Source organism: Hypanus sabinus, chromosome 1 (genome assembly GCF_030144855.1).
Source record: "Hypanus sabinus isolate sHypSab1 chromosome 1, sHypSab1.hap1, whole genome shotgun sequence".
Taxonomy (NCBI): Eukaryota; Metazoa; Chordata; class Chondrichthyes; order Myliobatiformes; family Dasyatidae; genus Hypanus; species Hypanus sabinus.
In genome coordinates this window covers 24,535,869-24,553,257 of record NC_082706.1, presented here as the reverse complement: position 1 = coordinate 24,553,257, position 17,389 = coordinate 24,535,869, and the positions used below count along the sequence as shown (strand labels likewise).

Here is a 17,389-nt window from a genome sequence, read left to right as displayed (position 1 = left end):
CAGCCAGCTCTTGAGGTCCGCTGGGTCTTAAGGACCATCGCACTGAGACAGGCTGAATGGGACAAGTGGGGGCTGCGCTGGGTTTGCGTATTTGATCATCCACAATATTCCGCGTGGGAATTTAAACTGGAGGTGGCAGTGTTTTTTTTACAAGGTCGAGTTGCGAGCTCGATATCAACCTAGCACGGATGGTGCAGGAGTCACTGGATCGACATTAGCCCGGCATGGAAACCTCTGTTCTCCAGCCTGGTGCTGATATCACTGCACCACCAGCCGACAGGAAGTGGGGGGGGGGGGGCAGGGTCAGAGTGAATCTTACTAAGAAAATTTTAAGCCAAATACAAAGTTAAACTCTCAACACAGTGTCAACGGCAATGACTTAAAATAGCGGACGGTGTTCTCCTTCCTCGGTTTGTAAGTACGTGTTATCCGTAAGTCGGACGTTCGTAACTAGGGGACTACCTGTATAGAGTAGAATTTGCAAATGGGAATGATATGGTATTGTTTTGTAGTGTAATGGTGAAGTTGCTCCTGTGCAGTTTTGATCTCACTTCCTTTCAAAAGATACAGAAAACTTGGAAACAGTCTGAGGGAGATTCACCAGGCTAATTCTCAGGATGAGAGGGTAGTCCTATCAAGAGAGGCTAAAAACAGTGTTGGAGTGCATTCTTTGGAGTTTAGCGATGACCTTATTGAGACATAAGTTCATCGTGAGGGGGTGATGGGGAAGATGTCGAGATGTTTTCGCTAATGGGACGTTCTCAGACAAAGGAAAATAGTTTCAAACTACAGAGCCCAACTACAAACTTCTTATTGCAGAGGGTGGTGAATCTACAGAATTCTCCACCCCCAGGGAATTGTGGAGACTAGATCATTAGAAGTATCTAATGTGAAGGTAGGTACTGATGAGGAATTGGCCTGAGATGGGACAACCAGTTCAGTATTGAATTGCAGATCAGGCTTGAGAGACCTGGTGACCCTCTCCTGCTATTCTCCTATGTTTTTGTGACTCGTCCTTTATTCCTGTTCCTTAGTAGTTGTGGAGTTCTCCAGTACCTAATGAACTAAATTTGTTAAAGTCATGAAGACCCTTAGCAATTGGTTTGATGATATTGGGAAATGTGCAAATTTACACCAGCAGTCTTTGTCTGTGAGCAGATTGTTTCTACTTGAATATTTTTTTTCTGGATTTAGGTGGGATCATGTACTCTGGAATACCAGTATCATCGAATATAGAATGCTAGGGCACAGTAGAGGCCCTTCAGCCCATGATGTTTCGCCGAGATTTTAACCCCCCCTAGGATCAATCTCATCCTTCCCTCCTACATAGCTCTGCATTTTTCTATCATCCCTGTGCTTATCTAAGAAATTCTTAAATACTCCTAATGCTTTACCACCAACTCTGGCAGGGCGTTCCATGCACTCACCTATTTTATCAGCTAAATTCTAGCAAGTGGAATAGTGTGTGAGATGTACAAGGAAATTGTTTTAAGTAAACTAAATTCACTTTCTGTGTCTAATTTCCCTCAGTGACCCCCTATTTGCTGCTCAGCGACTGCCCCCGCATGGATACCCACTGGAACATCCGTTCAATAAGGATGGATATCGGTATATCCTGGCTGAGCCCGATCCCCATGCACCAGACCCAGAGAAACTTGAACTAGACTGTTGGGCTGGTAAACCAATTCCTGGGGACCTTTACAGGGCTTGTCTCTATGAAAAGGTTCTTCTGGCGCTCCATGATCGAGGTTTGTATGCAGGGATTTTGAGTGTGTACTGTTTTTTCATCTTGGAGGTTGCGTTAAGGGGTTGGAGACAGTTGTGCCTTATGGGGTGGTGCCTCATTCCCAGGTGGGGTGTCAGCTTGGAAAGAATGCAGAAAAGATCTCCAAGGAAAAAGCCCGAGAGTGGGATTGCTTGGTTTGCTGTATTTTTGGCATTCACGTGGTCTCTTATAGCACATCCATCACCTATCTGTTCTCATCTTTGCTTGCAATTTTGAGATGGGGAATGGTGGAATCAGGGTAAGGGTGGTCATGATGTAATGTGTAGTCAGATTCCCTCATCATGTTTAAGCAGCAATGAATTCTTTTGCAGATATGGTCTAGCTCTGCCCACGTGCTCGGGACCTCTGCCTCTGAATGGAGGTCCTGACCCAACCCTGTTCATACCAAGATTAATATTTGTTTGTGATGAACTTTTGCTTTACCAGATGCCTCTTGGTATTCAATGCACAAATCAGAAGCTTTGTATGTATTGTATCAAACTATGGACTAAACATGCACATGGAGGGATATGGGCAATTTGGTAGGCATGGACCAGTTGGGCCAAAGAGCTTGTTTCCATGCTTTGTGCCTTTATGATCCACTTTCCGAAACCACCATTCGCTAAACTAGTTCCTAATAATTGTTCTAATATTTGGGGAGAAATTTGACACATACTGACATTCTAATTGAAATTCAGTGCACTGGTAAGCACTTATTGGAAACAGTAAGGAGAATGTGTTTGAAACCTGACTTTATGTTCTCCAGCTCCTCAGCTGAAGATCTCTGATGACCGGCTAACTGTGACAGGAGAGAAAGGTTACTCCATGGTGCGAGCATCTCATGGAATTCGGAAAGGAGGCTGGTACTTTGAGATTACAGTGGATGAAATGCCCCAGGAGACAGCTGCAAGACTTGGCTGGTCACAGCCGTTAGGTATTGGATCTACAAAAACTTGGGAAAGACTGTTGAAATAAAGGAAATATCTACACATGGATTTATCCAATTGGGTGTTTAGTGCAAACTTTTAACAGAATTAAAAGTTAAATGGAAAAGAGGCTGAATTAGTACAGGTTGAGTACCCCTTACCCGAAACCCTTGGGGCCAGAAAGGTTTCGAATTTCAGATTTCAGAATATATAATGTGATAGCTTGGGATCACCATCGTGTCTCTGAATTCCTGTTGTACCGTAAGCAGTCTTTGTCTTACACTTGATCATCATGCAAATGTACAGATGCATCCATTCAGCATGTTAGAGTTTCATCAACGATGATCTTGGCAAACTCATCAATGAATTTATCTGATGCTACGTGATCAGCAGACACTTTATCACCACAAATCTTTTAAAAATTAATGCCGTGCCTTTTCTTGAATTTCTGCAACCAGCCAGCTGAATATTTATAATCAACCATCAATTTTCAGTTTGTCTTGATCAGCATACTGTTAAGGGGGATATGTTCACTCCAGTGCTGATGAATTCACACTTTCAGTCCACAATCCACATCTTCAGTTTTCATTTTTTATGCATTGATTTTCTATTTTTCATTAACACGGCACACGGCATGAGAGGGCACAGTTTTAAAGTGCTTGGAAGTAGGTACAGAGGGGATGTCAGGGGTAAGTTTTTTACACAGAGAGTGGTGAATGTGTAAAATGAGCTGCCAATGACGGTGGTGGAGGCGGGTACAACAGGTCTTTTAAGAGACTCCTGGATAGGTTCATGGAGCTTAGAAAAGTAGAGGGCTATGGGTAACCCTAGGTTATTTCTAAAGTAAGTTCATGTTTGACACAGCTTTGTGGGCCGAAGGGCCTGTATTGTGCCATAGGTTTTCTATGTTTCTGTTTGTTCATTACATATGTGAGGTCACTTCTCAGAACTGTTTGTGATGCACAGGGACCTGCCCATTGCCTAGGAACCTTCCCAGTGCTTCATGGAATTTTCCATTTCTGACATTGTATCAACACTCAAAGTTTCATATTTTGGAATTTTGGATAAGGTGTTCTCAACCTATAGTGTCAATCAGTAGTTGATCAGGTATATTGGAGCAAACACACATTGACAGTCATCAAAAATAATGCAGGTGACAATTAGTTGAACTGAGTGTGGCCTAATAGTTTTGTGGATGAAGGGGCAGTTGCATTTTTCATTGAGTGGAATGGCAAGATGTGGCCTCAAACTCTGATATTTATTTTAAAAAGTGTTTTGAGGTGACTTGTTTTGGCAGTTATTACGCTCTTACAAAATATATCCTGTTTCTAACATCTGCTTCCTGGTAAAAAGACTGTAGGTTATTTTTAAGCAAACCTACATAAAAGACATAGTAATATGTAACCACAATGTTTTTTCCCTGATGTTTTAAAATAATAGAAAGCATCCCATGATACTTCACAGGAGTAACAGATAGGCTTGGTCAAAAAGTTCGATCTGCAGGAAAAAAGGTGGCTAACTTTCGGGGGTGGGGGGGGGTTTGTTGGTTGGGGGTGGAGCTAATTCTGCAACCAGAGAGCCTGGCTGCCAGTGATGAAATAATTTTGAGAGTTTATGAGGCAAATTAAAATGACTGGTTGTCCAAACTTCTGATTTTGAAAACCAGTAATCTAAGATAAAAGGAAGAGCCAATTATCTATTGTAAAGCCCTGGACTGTTAAGCCAACAAAAGAATTTTGAGGAGTATTAACACATTGATGGAAGCTGTTATCAGAGCTGAAGAGTCAAATGTTTATAATCTACATTATAATTTTTTTCAAATTTCCTTCAGGCAACCTCCAGGCACCCTTGGGCTACGATAAGTTCAGTTATTCTTGGCGCAGTAAGAAGGGGACCAAGTTCCATCAGTCAATGGGTAGACACTATTCTGAAGGCTACGGGCAAGGAGATGTTCTTGGGTTTTATCTCTACCTTCCCGAGGACACAGAGGCTGCCCGGGCACTACCAGACACTTATAAAGACAAGGTAAATTGCATGAATTTTCAGGCATGGATCGGAATATCAATTGATACAAGCCATCCATTGTGCTTTTTGCTTAATATATTTTTATTTTAATTAAATTAGGGATTTTGGTTATAGCCAGGAAAGTAAATTCCACATGACTATGCTGGTTTGCAATGAGATGTTTGTTACCATCTTGCGAAGAATTGAGGAGGTAATTGTTTTGACGAAATGCTGCGGGAAGCAGCAACAGAAGTGCAGGCTGTTGCTAGCGTTAGTCCGCTCTGATAAATGCAAGAGGGGCGTGGCCTCTCTTATCCATATGTACTGGTTCTGTCCTAGCTTGGAGAAATTCTGGAAAGATGTCTTCACTACGTTATCGTGAATTCTGAATCAGCCCCTAGAACCAAACCCCTTAATTGCTCTGTTTGGTTTTTGGGGCGAGACAGATTTATGTCTGGGTCCGACCAAATGCCGACTATTATCCTTTGCCTCTCTCCTGGCTAGATGCTTGATCCTCCTCAGATGGAGAGATGTTGCCCCGCCCACTCCTGCTCAATGGCTTAACGACATCATGGCCTGTTTGGACCTCGAAAAAATTCATTATTCAGTTCTCAATTCGGATCTAAAGTTCCATAAGGACCTTTTATCGAGTACTTTCATAACCTTCCTCTTGACTAGGGTTTTTTCTTTTCTTTTCGGTCCCTTGCTTTCAGCTCCTTTTTTTTTCTGGTAGAAGGCATTATTACCCTCTGTTGCTGAGTGTATTCACAGTCTGGGAGTTTGGCTGTCCTGACTTATACTCTCTATATTGTGTTGTGGTTGGTCTGGAGTTGCTGTTTTTTTCTTGTGTTGTGGGGCTTGGGGAGGACACTAAGCTTACTTGTCTTTAATTCAGGTGCTTTTTTTTTGCTAAATTCTCTTCCTTTGTAGCATATTGTTATTGTATGCTTAATTTTGCACTGTTTTAATGTTTCTCATTGGGATTTGGGGTTTTTAATTTGTAAAATGTTTTGAAAAACTAATATAAAAATAATTTTTAAAAAAAAGAAGTGCAGGCTGTTGGATGAAATGTTAAAACCAAGGTCTCACTTGCTGTAGCAGATGGGGTTAAAAAAAATCCTGTGGCCTTAGCTTGAAGAAATAGCATAGAGGTCTGTGCAAATACCCTTTTCAGAACTGGTCCCTCAGCTTGATTCTTATTAAAGAAAAATCATCTGGTTGTTAACACCCTACAGGTTTTGGAGCTCGCTGTACATCGATTTCTGTAAATAGCCCAGGTGATTAATGAGGTGAATGGCAGCTCTACAGTGAATGAGGAGGAGGTCAATGGGCAAAATGGTGACCTGTGCTCTTACAATTCTAAAGATTTAATTTGTGAGGACTGTGAATCTTTGAAATTCTTTGAGCAGTTGATACTGAGTCACTGTAAATGCAAGTTCACAGGTTTTGGTCGAGGCTTATGGAATGGAGCAGGAAAATATACTTGAGGTCAGCTTAGTTTCCTTGTGGGGCGTCCTGACATTATGCAGCTGAGATATGGTCGCATATATTTTAATAGTTTAAGGTTGTCAGATCAAAGTGAAGGGTTGAGTTGACAAGTTCCATGATGAGATGATAACAACATTGGTTAAATTGTGCTGCCTGATCTGTGGCAACATATAGGAATCATCCGGAAGTGCATCCTTATCTATTATTTAGTACTGCAGAAGTAAACATTTCTGTAAATAATGCTACTTTTGGTATGCAATGAGAAGCACTGGCACATGTGAACTGGTGTGGCAGAGTCATGTTTTGTGCAGTTAATGCCCATTTTTCCTTTTATTGCAGGCTCTGATTAAATTCAAAAGCTATTTATACTTTGAGGAGAAAGATTTTGTGGACAAAGCTGAGAAAAGTCTCAAACCAGCAATGGGCAGCAAGGTAAGATCTTCTACTTTTGCCCCACAGCTCTGTATCAACTTGCTATCATTCCACAACTTCCTGTGCTTGAGGTTCTCTCTGGTCTCAGTTGCCCCCATCATTCACTATGGTACTGAGGTCTGGTTTCTGCCTTCCTTGAGAGCCTGGAGCAGTAAGGCTGAGCAGCCCACTTGATCTCTGTCTAGGTTGGGTTGTAAGAGTCGTGCCTCATTTTATCTCATAATAGAGAGAAAAAAAGATGTACACCTCATAAGTCCATAGGTGAGATTTGGTCCTTTATATGGTGGAGTTCAGACAAGAATGGTGCATCAAGAAATCCACCATTCAGGCCATGCTCTCAGGTAGGAGGTACAAGAGCCTTTAGGACTCATACCACCAGGTTTAGGAGCTGTTATTACTCCTCAACTATCAGGCTCTTGAACCAGAGGGGATGAGCACTTAACTTCATTTACCCCAACACTGAACTATTTCCACAACCTATGGACTCGCTTTCAAGGACTCTTCATTTTATGTTCTTGATATTTATTCTTTATATTCTTGATATTTTGTTGTGTTTTTTGTGACACACAGTTTGTTGTCTTTTGCTCATTAGTTGTTTGTCCATATTGTTGTCTGTTTTTCATTGATTCTATGGCATTTATGCATATTCCTACAGGAAGATGAATCTCGAGGTGCATATGGTTACATATATTTATTTTACTTTGAACTTTGAACATGGAATCTTCTAATCATGTGTAAGGTTTGGTTTTGACTGGAGGTGGAGATGTGATCTTGGAATTGAAAGGTTTTGTATTCCAGCCCACTTCTCTTCCAAAGGTGCACTGATGCTCAGTTGTATGTAATCAGGGAGGCACAATAGTACTGATAATATGGTGTATCTTTGGAAGCACGCTGTTTTGAATATAATTTCAATTTGTATTGAGGGTTATGTTTGGATCCTTTGGATTTAATTTGCTATAATTTAGTTGAATTATGAAGCATATTTTGTTTTCATTAGATGATATTTTACAAGAATGGAGAGAACGAAGGAACTGCCTTTGAAGATGTGTATGCTGGTGTATATCATCCTGCAATTTCTTTGTACAAGAACTGCACAGTAAGTATATCTGTGCAAGGAGTAGATTGGGGGTGGGGGGTGTCAAATAATCTATTAGTGGTAGTAGTTCATTAGTGCATCATCTGTATTGATGGTCTGTGGTTTTCAGTATCATTTTGCCATTGCTTTTTTCGATATCTCAGTTGAAATCCTTGTCCTTGCCATTCATGAACTCTTCAAGGTGGTGTCTCACTGTCACTTCCTCCAGAGCAAGTAAGGCTGAGTAATCAATGCCCATCTTGCAGCTGTCCCCACATACCATGCATGAATATAGAGAATGAAAATAAAATTCAAATTGAGTCAGGGTGACAAATTAATTGTTTCACTGCTTTAACATCATGGAATGCGATGGCTGAGGGTCTTCGAAGAACTTGTCCTTTGACTTTCATGTGACCTAGGGGGTTGTGGACTGAAAGCTGCTAGTAGCTTACGTGAAATGTATCAGAGTGTCTGATCATCGGCATCGTGGAAGACACTCCTTTCTTAATTTCAGTAAAGCTGGGTAAACCTCAAAGCAAATTTACTGCTACACACCTGACTTTGTGTGTCTGTGCATGTTTTATTTTAATGTGAGAGATGGAGGAACTGAGATAGTGGTTGTGATTGGGAACCATTTACATTTTGTTAAAAAAAGATATGGATTAAATGGGTCTGTGCACAAGCAAACAGATCTTTTCATCTGCAAGTTAAATTTTATTGTCTGACTTACTAATTGATGTAGAGCGTTATTAAACAAGTGCATTAGAGAAGAATTAGATGAAATTTTATTACTCATTTCTATGTTTTGAGTTGATATTTGTTACTTCAATCACTACATTTAATCCAACAAGCAGTCAACTGATTCAAACAGTTTAAAGTGAAGTGTGTAGATCATGTTTTGACTGATCTCTTTAGGTATCAATCAACTTCGGACCAAATTTCAAGTATCCTCCAAAAGACATTCCATTCAAACCAGTAAGTTATGGACGTAAATTATTAATTATATCCTTTTAGAAATATAAATGCTTATTTAGAGATTGACAGTGTTCTATGCTTCTGTGGGGGAAAAACACAATTAGATTTTTACTGATTTACTTGTGTTTTGGAGAATTATGTGGGAAGGTTTTAGATTTCAAGTTTCAGTTTTTTTAATGTTGAAGGTATCAGGTTGGTGCTGTGTTTCCTACATTATAACAGTGACAGACCAGAGGATAAAGTTCAAAGATTCTGGAAGATGCCATGCAAATAAAAATCAATCTTTATCAGACTTGAGCCACTTATAAACGTCTTAATAACACAGAAGATGGCCATTTTGGCCATGGTGCCAGCACTGGAGTTTTTGAAAGAAGAATTGTGCTTTATCTCATACCCATTGTTTTGTCTCTAAGTAGCAAATTCTCAGCTTGTAAAGTAACTGGTCACTTACAGAGATTCCTTTCACCATTTCTTCAAATAAAGAATTCCGCGCCCTGATTTGCTTTTTTGTAGTGATTTGAAATTTATAACTGCCAATTTGTTACCCAGTTGTGGCAGGGGTTAACCAACTGCTTTGTTTGTGCATTAGATCACAGCTTGTTGAGATGAGCTCTCAATTGCTCTGGTTTTATTTATAAGACCATAAGACATAGGAGCAGAATTAGGCCATTCAGCCCAACGAATTTTCTCTGCCATTCCATCATGGCTGATCCTGGATCCCACTCAGCCACATACATCTGCCTTCTTGCCATATCCTTTGATGCTCTGACTAATCATAAAACAATCAACTTCTGCCTTAAATTTACCCATGGGTTGGCTTCCACTGCATTCTGCACCAGAGCATTACACAGATTCACTACTCTCTGGCTAAAAAAAAAAATCCTCCTTACCTCCATTCTAAAAGGTCACCCCTCAATTTTGAGGCTGTGACCCCTAGTTCTGGATACCTCCACCATAGGAAAACTCCTCTCCTCATCCACCCTATCTAGTCCTTCCAACATACAGAAGGTTTCAATGAGATTTCCCCCCCCCCCCCCCCCCATTGTTTTAAATTCCATTGAGTACAGGCCCAAAGCTACCAAACGCTACTCATGTTAATCCCTTCGTTCCTGGAATCATCTTCATGAACCTCCTCTGGGCTCTCTCCAATGACAACACATCCTTTCTGAGATAACGGGCCCAAAACTGTTGGCAATACTGGAAATGCAGCCTGACTAATGTCATATAAAGGCTGAGCAGTATATTCTTCCTTTTATATTATATTTCCCTTGAAATAAATGCCAACATTGAATTTGCCTTCTTTACCACAGACTGAACCTGCAAATTAACCTTCTGGGAGTCTTGCACAAGTTCTCCTAAGACCCTCTGCACCTCTGATGTTTGAGCCTTCTCCCAATTTAGATAATAATCTGCACTATTGTTCCTTTTACCAAAATGCATTATCATACATTTTGCAACACTATATTCCATCTGCCGCTTTTTTGCCCATTCTTCCAATTTGTGGAAGTCCGGCTGCAATCACGTAACTTCCTCAGCACCACGTACCCCTCCACCTACCTTTGTATCACCTACAAACTTTGCACAAAGCCATCAATTCCATAATCCAAATCATTGACAAACAATGTGAAAAGTAGCGGTCCCAATACTAACACCGCTAGTCACTGGCAGCCAAGCAGAAAAGCCCCTTTTATTTCCACTCAAGCCTCCTGCCTGCCGGCCATTCTGCTATCCATGCCAGTATCTTTCCTGTAACACCATAGGATTTTATCTTGTTAAGCAGCCGCATCTCTGTGGCACCTTATCAAATGCCTTCTGAAAATCCAAGTAAGTGACATTCTCTGTCCCTCTTTTGTTCACTTTGCTTGTTACTTCCTCGAAAAACTCTAACAGATTTCCCTTTACAGAAATCATGCTGACTTTGACCTATGTTATTATTGGTCTCCAAGTACCCCAAAATGTCATCCTCAATAATAGACTCCATCACTTTCCCAACCATTGAGGTTAGGCTAACTGGCCTATAATTTCCTTTCTTTTGCTTTCCTTCCTTCTAAAATAGTGGAAAGATATTTGTAATCTTCCAGTCCTTTGGGACCATGCCAGAATCAAGTGATTCTTGAAAGATCTTGACCAATACATCCCTTATCTCTTCAATCTCTTCAGCAACCTCTGTCAGGACTTTGGGATGTAGTTTATCTGGTCCAGGTGACTTATCCACCTTATGGCCTTTGAATTTGCATAGCACTTTTTCCTTTTGTAATAGCAATAGCACTGACTCCTGATAACTCACGGACCTCTGGCACACCGCTAATGTCTGCCACAGTGAAAACTGATGTAATTATCCATTACGTTCATCTGCCATATCTTTGTCTCCATTACTACCTCACCAGCATCATTTTCCAATGGTCCAATATCAACTCTCTTTCTAAAAATATAATTCCATCTCCTACCATGAGAGCCACACCACCATCTATGCCTTCCTGCCTGCCCTTTTGATACAAAATATATTCTTTGATGTTAAGCTCCCAGCTTTGGTCTTCTTTCAGCCACAACTCAGTGATGCCCACATCATGTTGACCAATCTTGCGCCACAAGTTTGTTCAACTTATTTAAATACAGCACCTTCAGTTCTGCATTCTTTACTCTTTTGAATTTTGCTTCTGTGGTACACTTTGCTCTGTCTGCATTTATACCCAGTCATCAGCTTGTTCTCCTCTACGTTGATGTTACACCCATCATCTACTTGTAAATCTGCTGGCTCATCCTCATCTCTATCGTACAGGTTCCCATCTGCCTACCAGATTAGTTTAAACCACTCCCAACAGCTCTAGTAAACCTGCCTGCAAGAATATTGCCCCCCCCCCAGATTGAAGTGCAACTTGACCCTTTTGTAGAGGTCCCGTCTGTCCCAGAAGAGGTCCCATTTATCCAGAAATATGAATACCTGCTCCATGCTCCAATTCTTCAGCCACACATTTATCTGCCACCTCATTCTATTCCAATCCCAACTGTCTCGTGGCACAGGCAGCATTCGCAAGATTGCTACACTTGAGATGCTGCTTCTCAGCTTCCTTCCTAACTGTCTGTATTGTTTTTTCAGGACCTCCTCCCTTTTTCTACCTCTGTCTTTGGTACAACGAATTCTGGCTGCTCACCTTCACTTTTCAGGATATTGTGGACGCGTTCAGAATCATTGTGGACCCTGGTACCTGGGAGGCAAACTACCATTTGTGTTTCCTTTTCGTGTCCACAGAATCACCTGTCTGTCCCCCGACTATAGAGTTCCCTTTTCCTGTTCTGTTCCTTACCCTTCTGGAGCTACAGGGCCAGACTTAGTGCCAGAGGCACGGCCACTATTGCTTCTGCAAGGTAGCTCCTCTCCCTCCCACCCCCCAAACAGAATGCAAAATGAAATATTATTGAGAGGGACAGCCACAGGGGTGCTCTCCACTTTCTGATGTTCTCCCTTCACCCATTTATCTGTCTTCTGCAGCCTTGGGGTGACCATTTATTGAGATACAGCGTGGAATAGGCCCTTCTGGTACTTGAGTTGCTCTGTCCAGCAACCTTCCTGATTATAACCCTAGGCTAATCACAGGATATCTTACAATGACCAACTAACCGCCCAACGGATGTGTCTTTGGACTGTGGGATGAAACTGGAGCACCAGGATGAAACTCATGCAGGCATGGGGAGAACCTACAAACTCGTTACAGTGAGAATTTAACCTGGGTCGCTGGTTCTGTAAAACGTTGTGCTAACCACTAGGCTATCTTGTCACTGATGTGCCTCGATTTACCTTTTTGACATAGGGCTGCAGTTATCTTTGAATTAAGGATTATATGGGTCGGCACAACTTGGAGGGCTGAAGGGCCTGTACTGTGCTGTAGTGTTCTATGGTTCTATGGTACTCTGCTGAATTGAAGCAAATTTCAGGCATGCAGCTGATGGTAGATACATTTATTCCAACCTGGTGATTCTGTTCAGCGGTCCAGTAATACTGTAGATAAACGTTTGCCACCTAGTTGATAACCTGAAGATTCTTTCTATCATATTTGGGTTGCAGGAGCTAGAATTATTAACTAAAATTATTGCTTTCTGAGTGTCACATTACTGAAATAGAGCAGTGGTCTCAGCTAACATTTGTCATTTTTCTATTTTGCAGATCAGTGACATGGGCTGGTATGCTGTGGTTGAGCACACACTGGCAGACATACTTTACCATGCTGAAGGAGAGGTCGATGGCAGACGAAGCCCTCCCTGGGAGCCTTAACTCTCTTAACAATAAAAAGACAAACTTAAGAATTATTTAATGATGTGTTGGTCATCTGAAGCTAATAGAAGAGGTTCTTCAAGCACGAGGCATCGTATTTGCATCACACATCAGCGGTACAGTTCAGGACAGTTTTAGAATGCGCCGATTTAACTGAGCTGATCCTGGTATTAACCTTTACCATACTGCCCGATGACAATGATGTCCATACACATGTAAATTGTGAGGTATACAGTTGTCAATTTCATGACTGGTGCATTAACCCCGATAATCCAGTGCAATTATCTGTTCACATGATTGCTTCTTTAAGCATTGCCTCCAGACACATTTACAACTCACATTGTAAGATGCTGGAAAAATGGGTTCACAGAAGGACTCTCTCAGAAATGGGTGCACAAAATATAGCTGTGCATTTGGATACCATTTATCTGCTTTGAAAGCCAAAATAGACATTTGTGTATTTGGGATTTGCGATTGTACCACATGTTGTTATCTCAGTTTTGGTTGTGAGCTTTGTTCACTTTCTTTTCTCCGTTTTAAAAAAAAATGTCAGCAATTGGTTTTCCAGTCATTGATTCATTAACTTGCCCCTTTTCAATGTTATTTTCATCTACTAATGTCATAACTTATCTCCAATTTCATCTTAAATTAATGGTGATATAAAAGGCAGCCCACATTTTGAAATTGGGTTGATGATTGATATTTGAGAAGTCATTCCTTTCCATTTCATTCCAAGCTTTGAAAAAAATTAACTTGAATTTTGGCTGTAATAAGCAGTTCTTATACCACTCGCTGTTGAAATGTATCAACATGCTGTTCCTCAAATGTATTTGCAGCTTATTTCTTTGTTTGTCTGTATTTTTCAGTCAGTTCATTTTCAGGTACCACAGCTTATCCCAATATTGTACCAGGAGGCAGGGGATAATATCACCCAGCTGGGGTTGATAGTGGTGCAAAGAAGTTAGTGGTAATGTGTAATACTTTTTATCGAATGGTGGCAATTGTAAGTGTGAATGCTCAGATTCAAGTGCCATTGTGTATTACATTGTGTATTTTAATTGTAAATAAATCTGACCTGTATTTTCAGTCTGAGGTTTTGAAGAATCTTCATTTTGCTGTTATCAATGGAATCAAAACATACATTGTGAGTGCTTTATAGGTACACTGTACACCTGCTCATTCATGCAAATACCTAATCAGCTAATCGTGTGGCAGCAACTTGATGCATAAAGGCACGTAGGCATTATCAGTAGGTTCAATTGTTGTTCAGACCAAACATCAGAATGGCGAGGAAATGTGGTCTAAGAGACTTTACCCATGGAATGATTGTTGGTGCCAGATGGATAGTATGAGTATCTCAGAAACTGCTGTTCTGGGATTTTCACACACAACTCTCTCTGGAGTGTACAGAGAATGGTGTGCTAAACAACAAATATCCAGTGAGCGGCAGTTCTGTGGGCAAAAGCTCCTTGTTAATAAAGTCCTAATTTATTCAACCTTTCCCTGTAACTCTGGTCCTCAAACCTGGCAATGTCCTTTGTTAATTTTCTCTGTATTCTTTCAATCTTGTTAATATCTTTCCTGTAGGTAGGTGACCAGAATGGCACATGGTACTCTTAAGTTTGGCATCACCAATACTTTATACAGCTTCAACATAACGTCTCAACCTCTATATTCAGTACTTTGATTTATGAAAACCATTGTGTCAAAAGCTCTGTAGGATCCTTTCAAGGAACTGTGGATCTGTATTCCCAGATCTCTGTTCTACTGCACTCCATAGTACCCTACTGTTCACTCAATAAGGCCTACCCAAGTTTGTCCTCCCAAAGTGCAGCATCCCACGTTCATCTGCATCTGCCAGAATGCATAATCTAGAACAGAAAGTACATTACATAACCACAGGAGTATGGGGTGGATTGCTGCGGCTAACCATGTTTGAGTTAGCTCCAGAATGTCCAGGCTCTAAGCAACAGTGAGGATCCTGGTCATGAGAAGAGGTTTGATGCATAAGACTCAGGGAAATAATAGCTTACCTAATGTCCAGGGATATGGTAGGTTGTGTGTAAAATTGATGGGAAAATTGCCTTCTGCTGGACATATTGAAAAAAGGGAACAGAATGGTTTGTGTGATGTGGTAATGTGAAATAGATGTGCACAGTACCGAAGGAAACCACATTGAAAATGTGAGCCATACAGTAAAGCAAGTGATGTTAGCAGAATGGAATTGGAGATTCCTGCAGACTTAATACAAAGGATGCTGAGAAAGGAAGATAGAATCAGTTAAGGTACATTGTTTGATGTGACCAGGAAGGCATGGAGTCATATTTCTGCTCTGTGCTCAGTCAACTCTGGAGCTGGGACAGAGGCGAGACTTTAAAAGCGCATGAAACCCCACTGCTTAGGATTTCTTTCATGTTGGGAGTGGATGCAACTTGATCCCAGCAACAAGAAAAAAAGAGGAATAAATGTAAAACCTGCCAGATATTAATTCAACATGAACATCATCTCATCTCGTGCAATGGCCATTTGATCATTAAGTAGCCAGCTTTAGATAGCCATTGGTGAGTGGAAATGTGCTTTATGATGTCCTTAGTCCTGTTTCACCCAATTGTGGTGTACCCCATCCTCTGCACTGATCCCCAAACAACACTACAATAAGGTTGTGATAACCATTATTACATCATGATAAGTGTATCTACAGTCCTCAAGAAGAAACGTCCAACTTCATGGTGCTAAAAGTTGAAATTTATTTAAATATAATAAATATAAATCCATGTATATTGCTTTCTCTGCAGACCTTTCTCTAAACAGTTTCAAAATTAATAAATAGTCATGTTAATTGTGCTATGGAATTACAATTTTAAATACAAGAACTGGAATTCATGTGTGCACACAGTGCAAAGCCCAGGAACCACACTGCCTTGGATGGAGGTGTCTCTGACAGAGAAATCTGACGTTTTCAAAGCCATCAGACCAACTATCAAATATTCTCTCTCATTTCTCAAGTGCAAGAAGCTTAGAATGAGCCATTAACTTTGGGTAAGGAGGATAACGTGCTGTAAGGAAGGAAGAGATTTGTGTAGCATATAAACAGTAGCATATGTAGTCCAGTTAAGTTAACTGCCATGGTCCCCTACTGTCGATTCTACAGGAACTTCAACATCCTGTCGTGTAGCCCCTTTTGTACTGCCTAAACTATCACTGGCCATAGTGTAGAGCAGTTCATTCCAATGCAAGTCTTTAAGATCTCTGTTCTGCAATAAATAGAGTACCTTCTCTGGGGCACTGCTGTTGATGCTGAAAGTATCTTCAGAGTTCAATTGGACGTATAAATAGCACAATGTCTGAAGAACAGTTTCTCAAGCCTGTTCTGTCATTCAGGGTAAGCCACTTTTCATTTTGATACCTTTCCTCGCAGGATCAGTGCTGGAACTGAAAGGTGAAGGTGCATAGGAATTTCTCGGGCACAATTAAATGGGTAACAAAGGAGAAAGTGAATTTGGTAATTCATTGCATCTCAGATCTCTGGAAAAGATGTACTTGCTTGGAGGAGATGCATAGATTGTTCATTAAGTTGAATCCTGGACTGAAGGTAATTCATAATAAAAGGTTAACTCAATTGAGCGTCTACTCTCTGGAATGCTGAATGTTCTGGTTTTGTCCCACATTCCAAAGACATACAGGTTATTTTTTAAATTTATTTTATTTTTTATTTTATTGAGATACAACACAGAATAGGCCCTTCCAGCACTTCAAGCTGTGCCGCCAGCAATCCCCCCAATTTAATCCTAACCTAATCACCAGACAATTTACGATGACAAATAACCTACCAACCGGTACGTCTTTGGACTGTGGGAGGAAACCAGAGCACCCCGTGGTCACAGGGAGAACGTACAAACTCCTTGCAGGCAGTAGCGGGAATTGAAAAGTGTTATGCTAATTACTATGCTACCATACCACCACATGATCACATGGGTGGAACTGGATGACACTAGTTCATTGAGCCAGAAATACTGTGCTGTATTTCTAGATAAATAAAAAGTGTTCTGAAGGAGCTTAACAGGATAGAAACTCTATTTCCAATGGTGGTGGTACCTAAAACTAGGAAATGTGGTTTCGGAATGAAGGGTCACATAAGGGTGAGAAAAGGTGTTTTCTTTCCCCTTTCAGAGTTGTACGTCTTTACAGGGAGCTTTGGAAGCCACGTCAAATATATTTAAGGCTGAGTTGGATTTCTCTCAGCTTAGAAAATGCAGTCAATGTCAACAGATCTCCATCAATTATATTCAGTAGTGCATAGGGAAAATGCTTTGGCCTATCTCCTATTAGCTCAGAAATAGACCTGGTACTGTGCAATATTCTGGGTTGTTTGACATACAGTACAATCAGTTTGTGGTTTGAAATCTACAGGGGGTAACTTGGAGGTACCAGTCCAAGAACCCATACTTTTGCAG

General features: G+C 40.8%; 1 protein-coding gene across 5 annotated transcripts in view; it reads left to right on the top strand.

Annotated features, from left to right (window-relative positions):
• ash2l (ash2 like, histone lysine methyltransferase complex subunit) overlaps window positions 1-14,021 on the top strand; it is a 38,408-nt gene extending 24,387 nt beyond the window's left edge. For all 5 annotated transcript variants that reach the window (XM_059965928.1, XM_059965918.1, XM_059965909.1 and 2 more), the window contains 7 exons: window positions 1,531-1,748; window positions 2,532-2,699; window positions 4,523-4,716; window positions 6,523-6,615; window positions 7,613-7,711; window positions 8,606-8,665; window positions 12,828-14,021. In XM_059965928.1, coding sequence (XP_059821911.1) covers window positions 1,531-1,748; window positions 2,532-2,699; window positions 4,523-4,716; window positions 6,523-6,615; window positions 7,613-7,711; window positions 8,606-8,665; window positions 12,828-12,935 — 940 coding nt within the window. In that variant the 3' untranslated portion in view covers window positions 12,936-14,021. The remainder of the gene's footprint in view (window positions 1-1,530; window positions 1,749-2,531; window positions 2,700-4,522; window positions 4,717-6,522; window positions 6,616-7,612; window positions 7,712-8,605; window positions 8,666-12,827) is intronic.
• The last annotated feature ends 3,368 nt before the right edge of the window (window positions 14,022-17,389 follow it).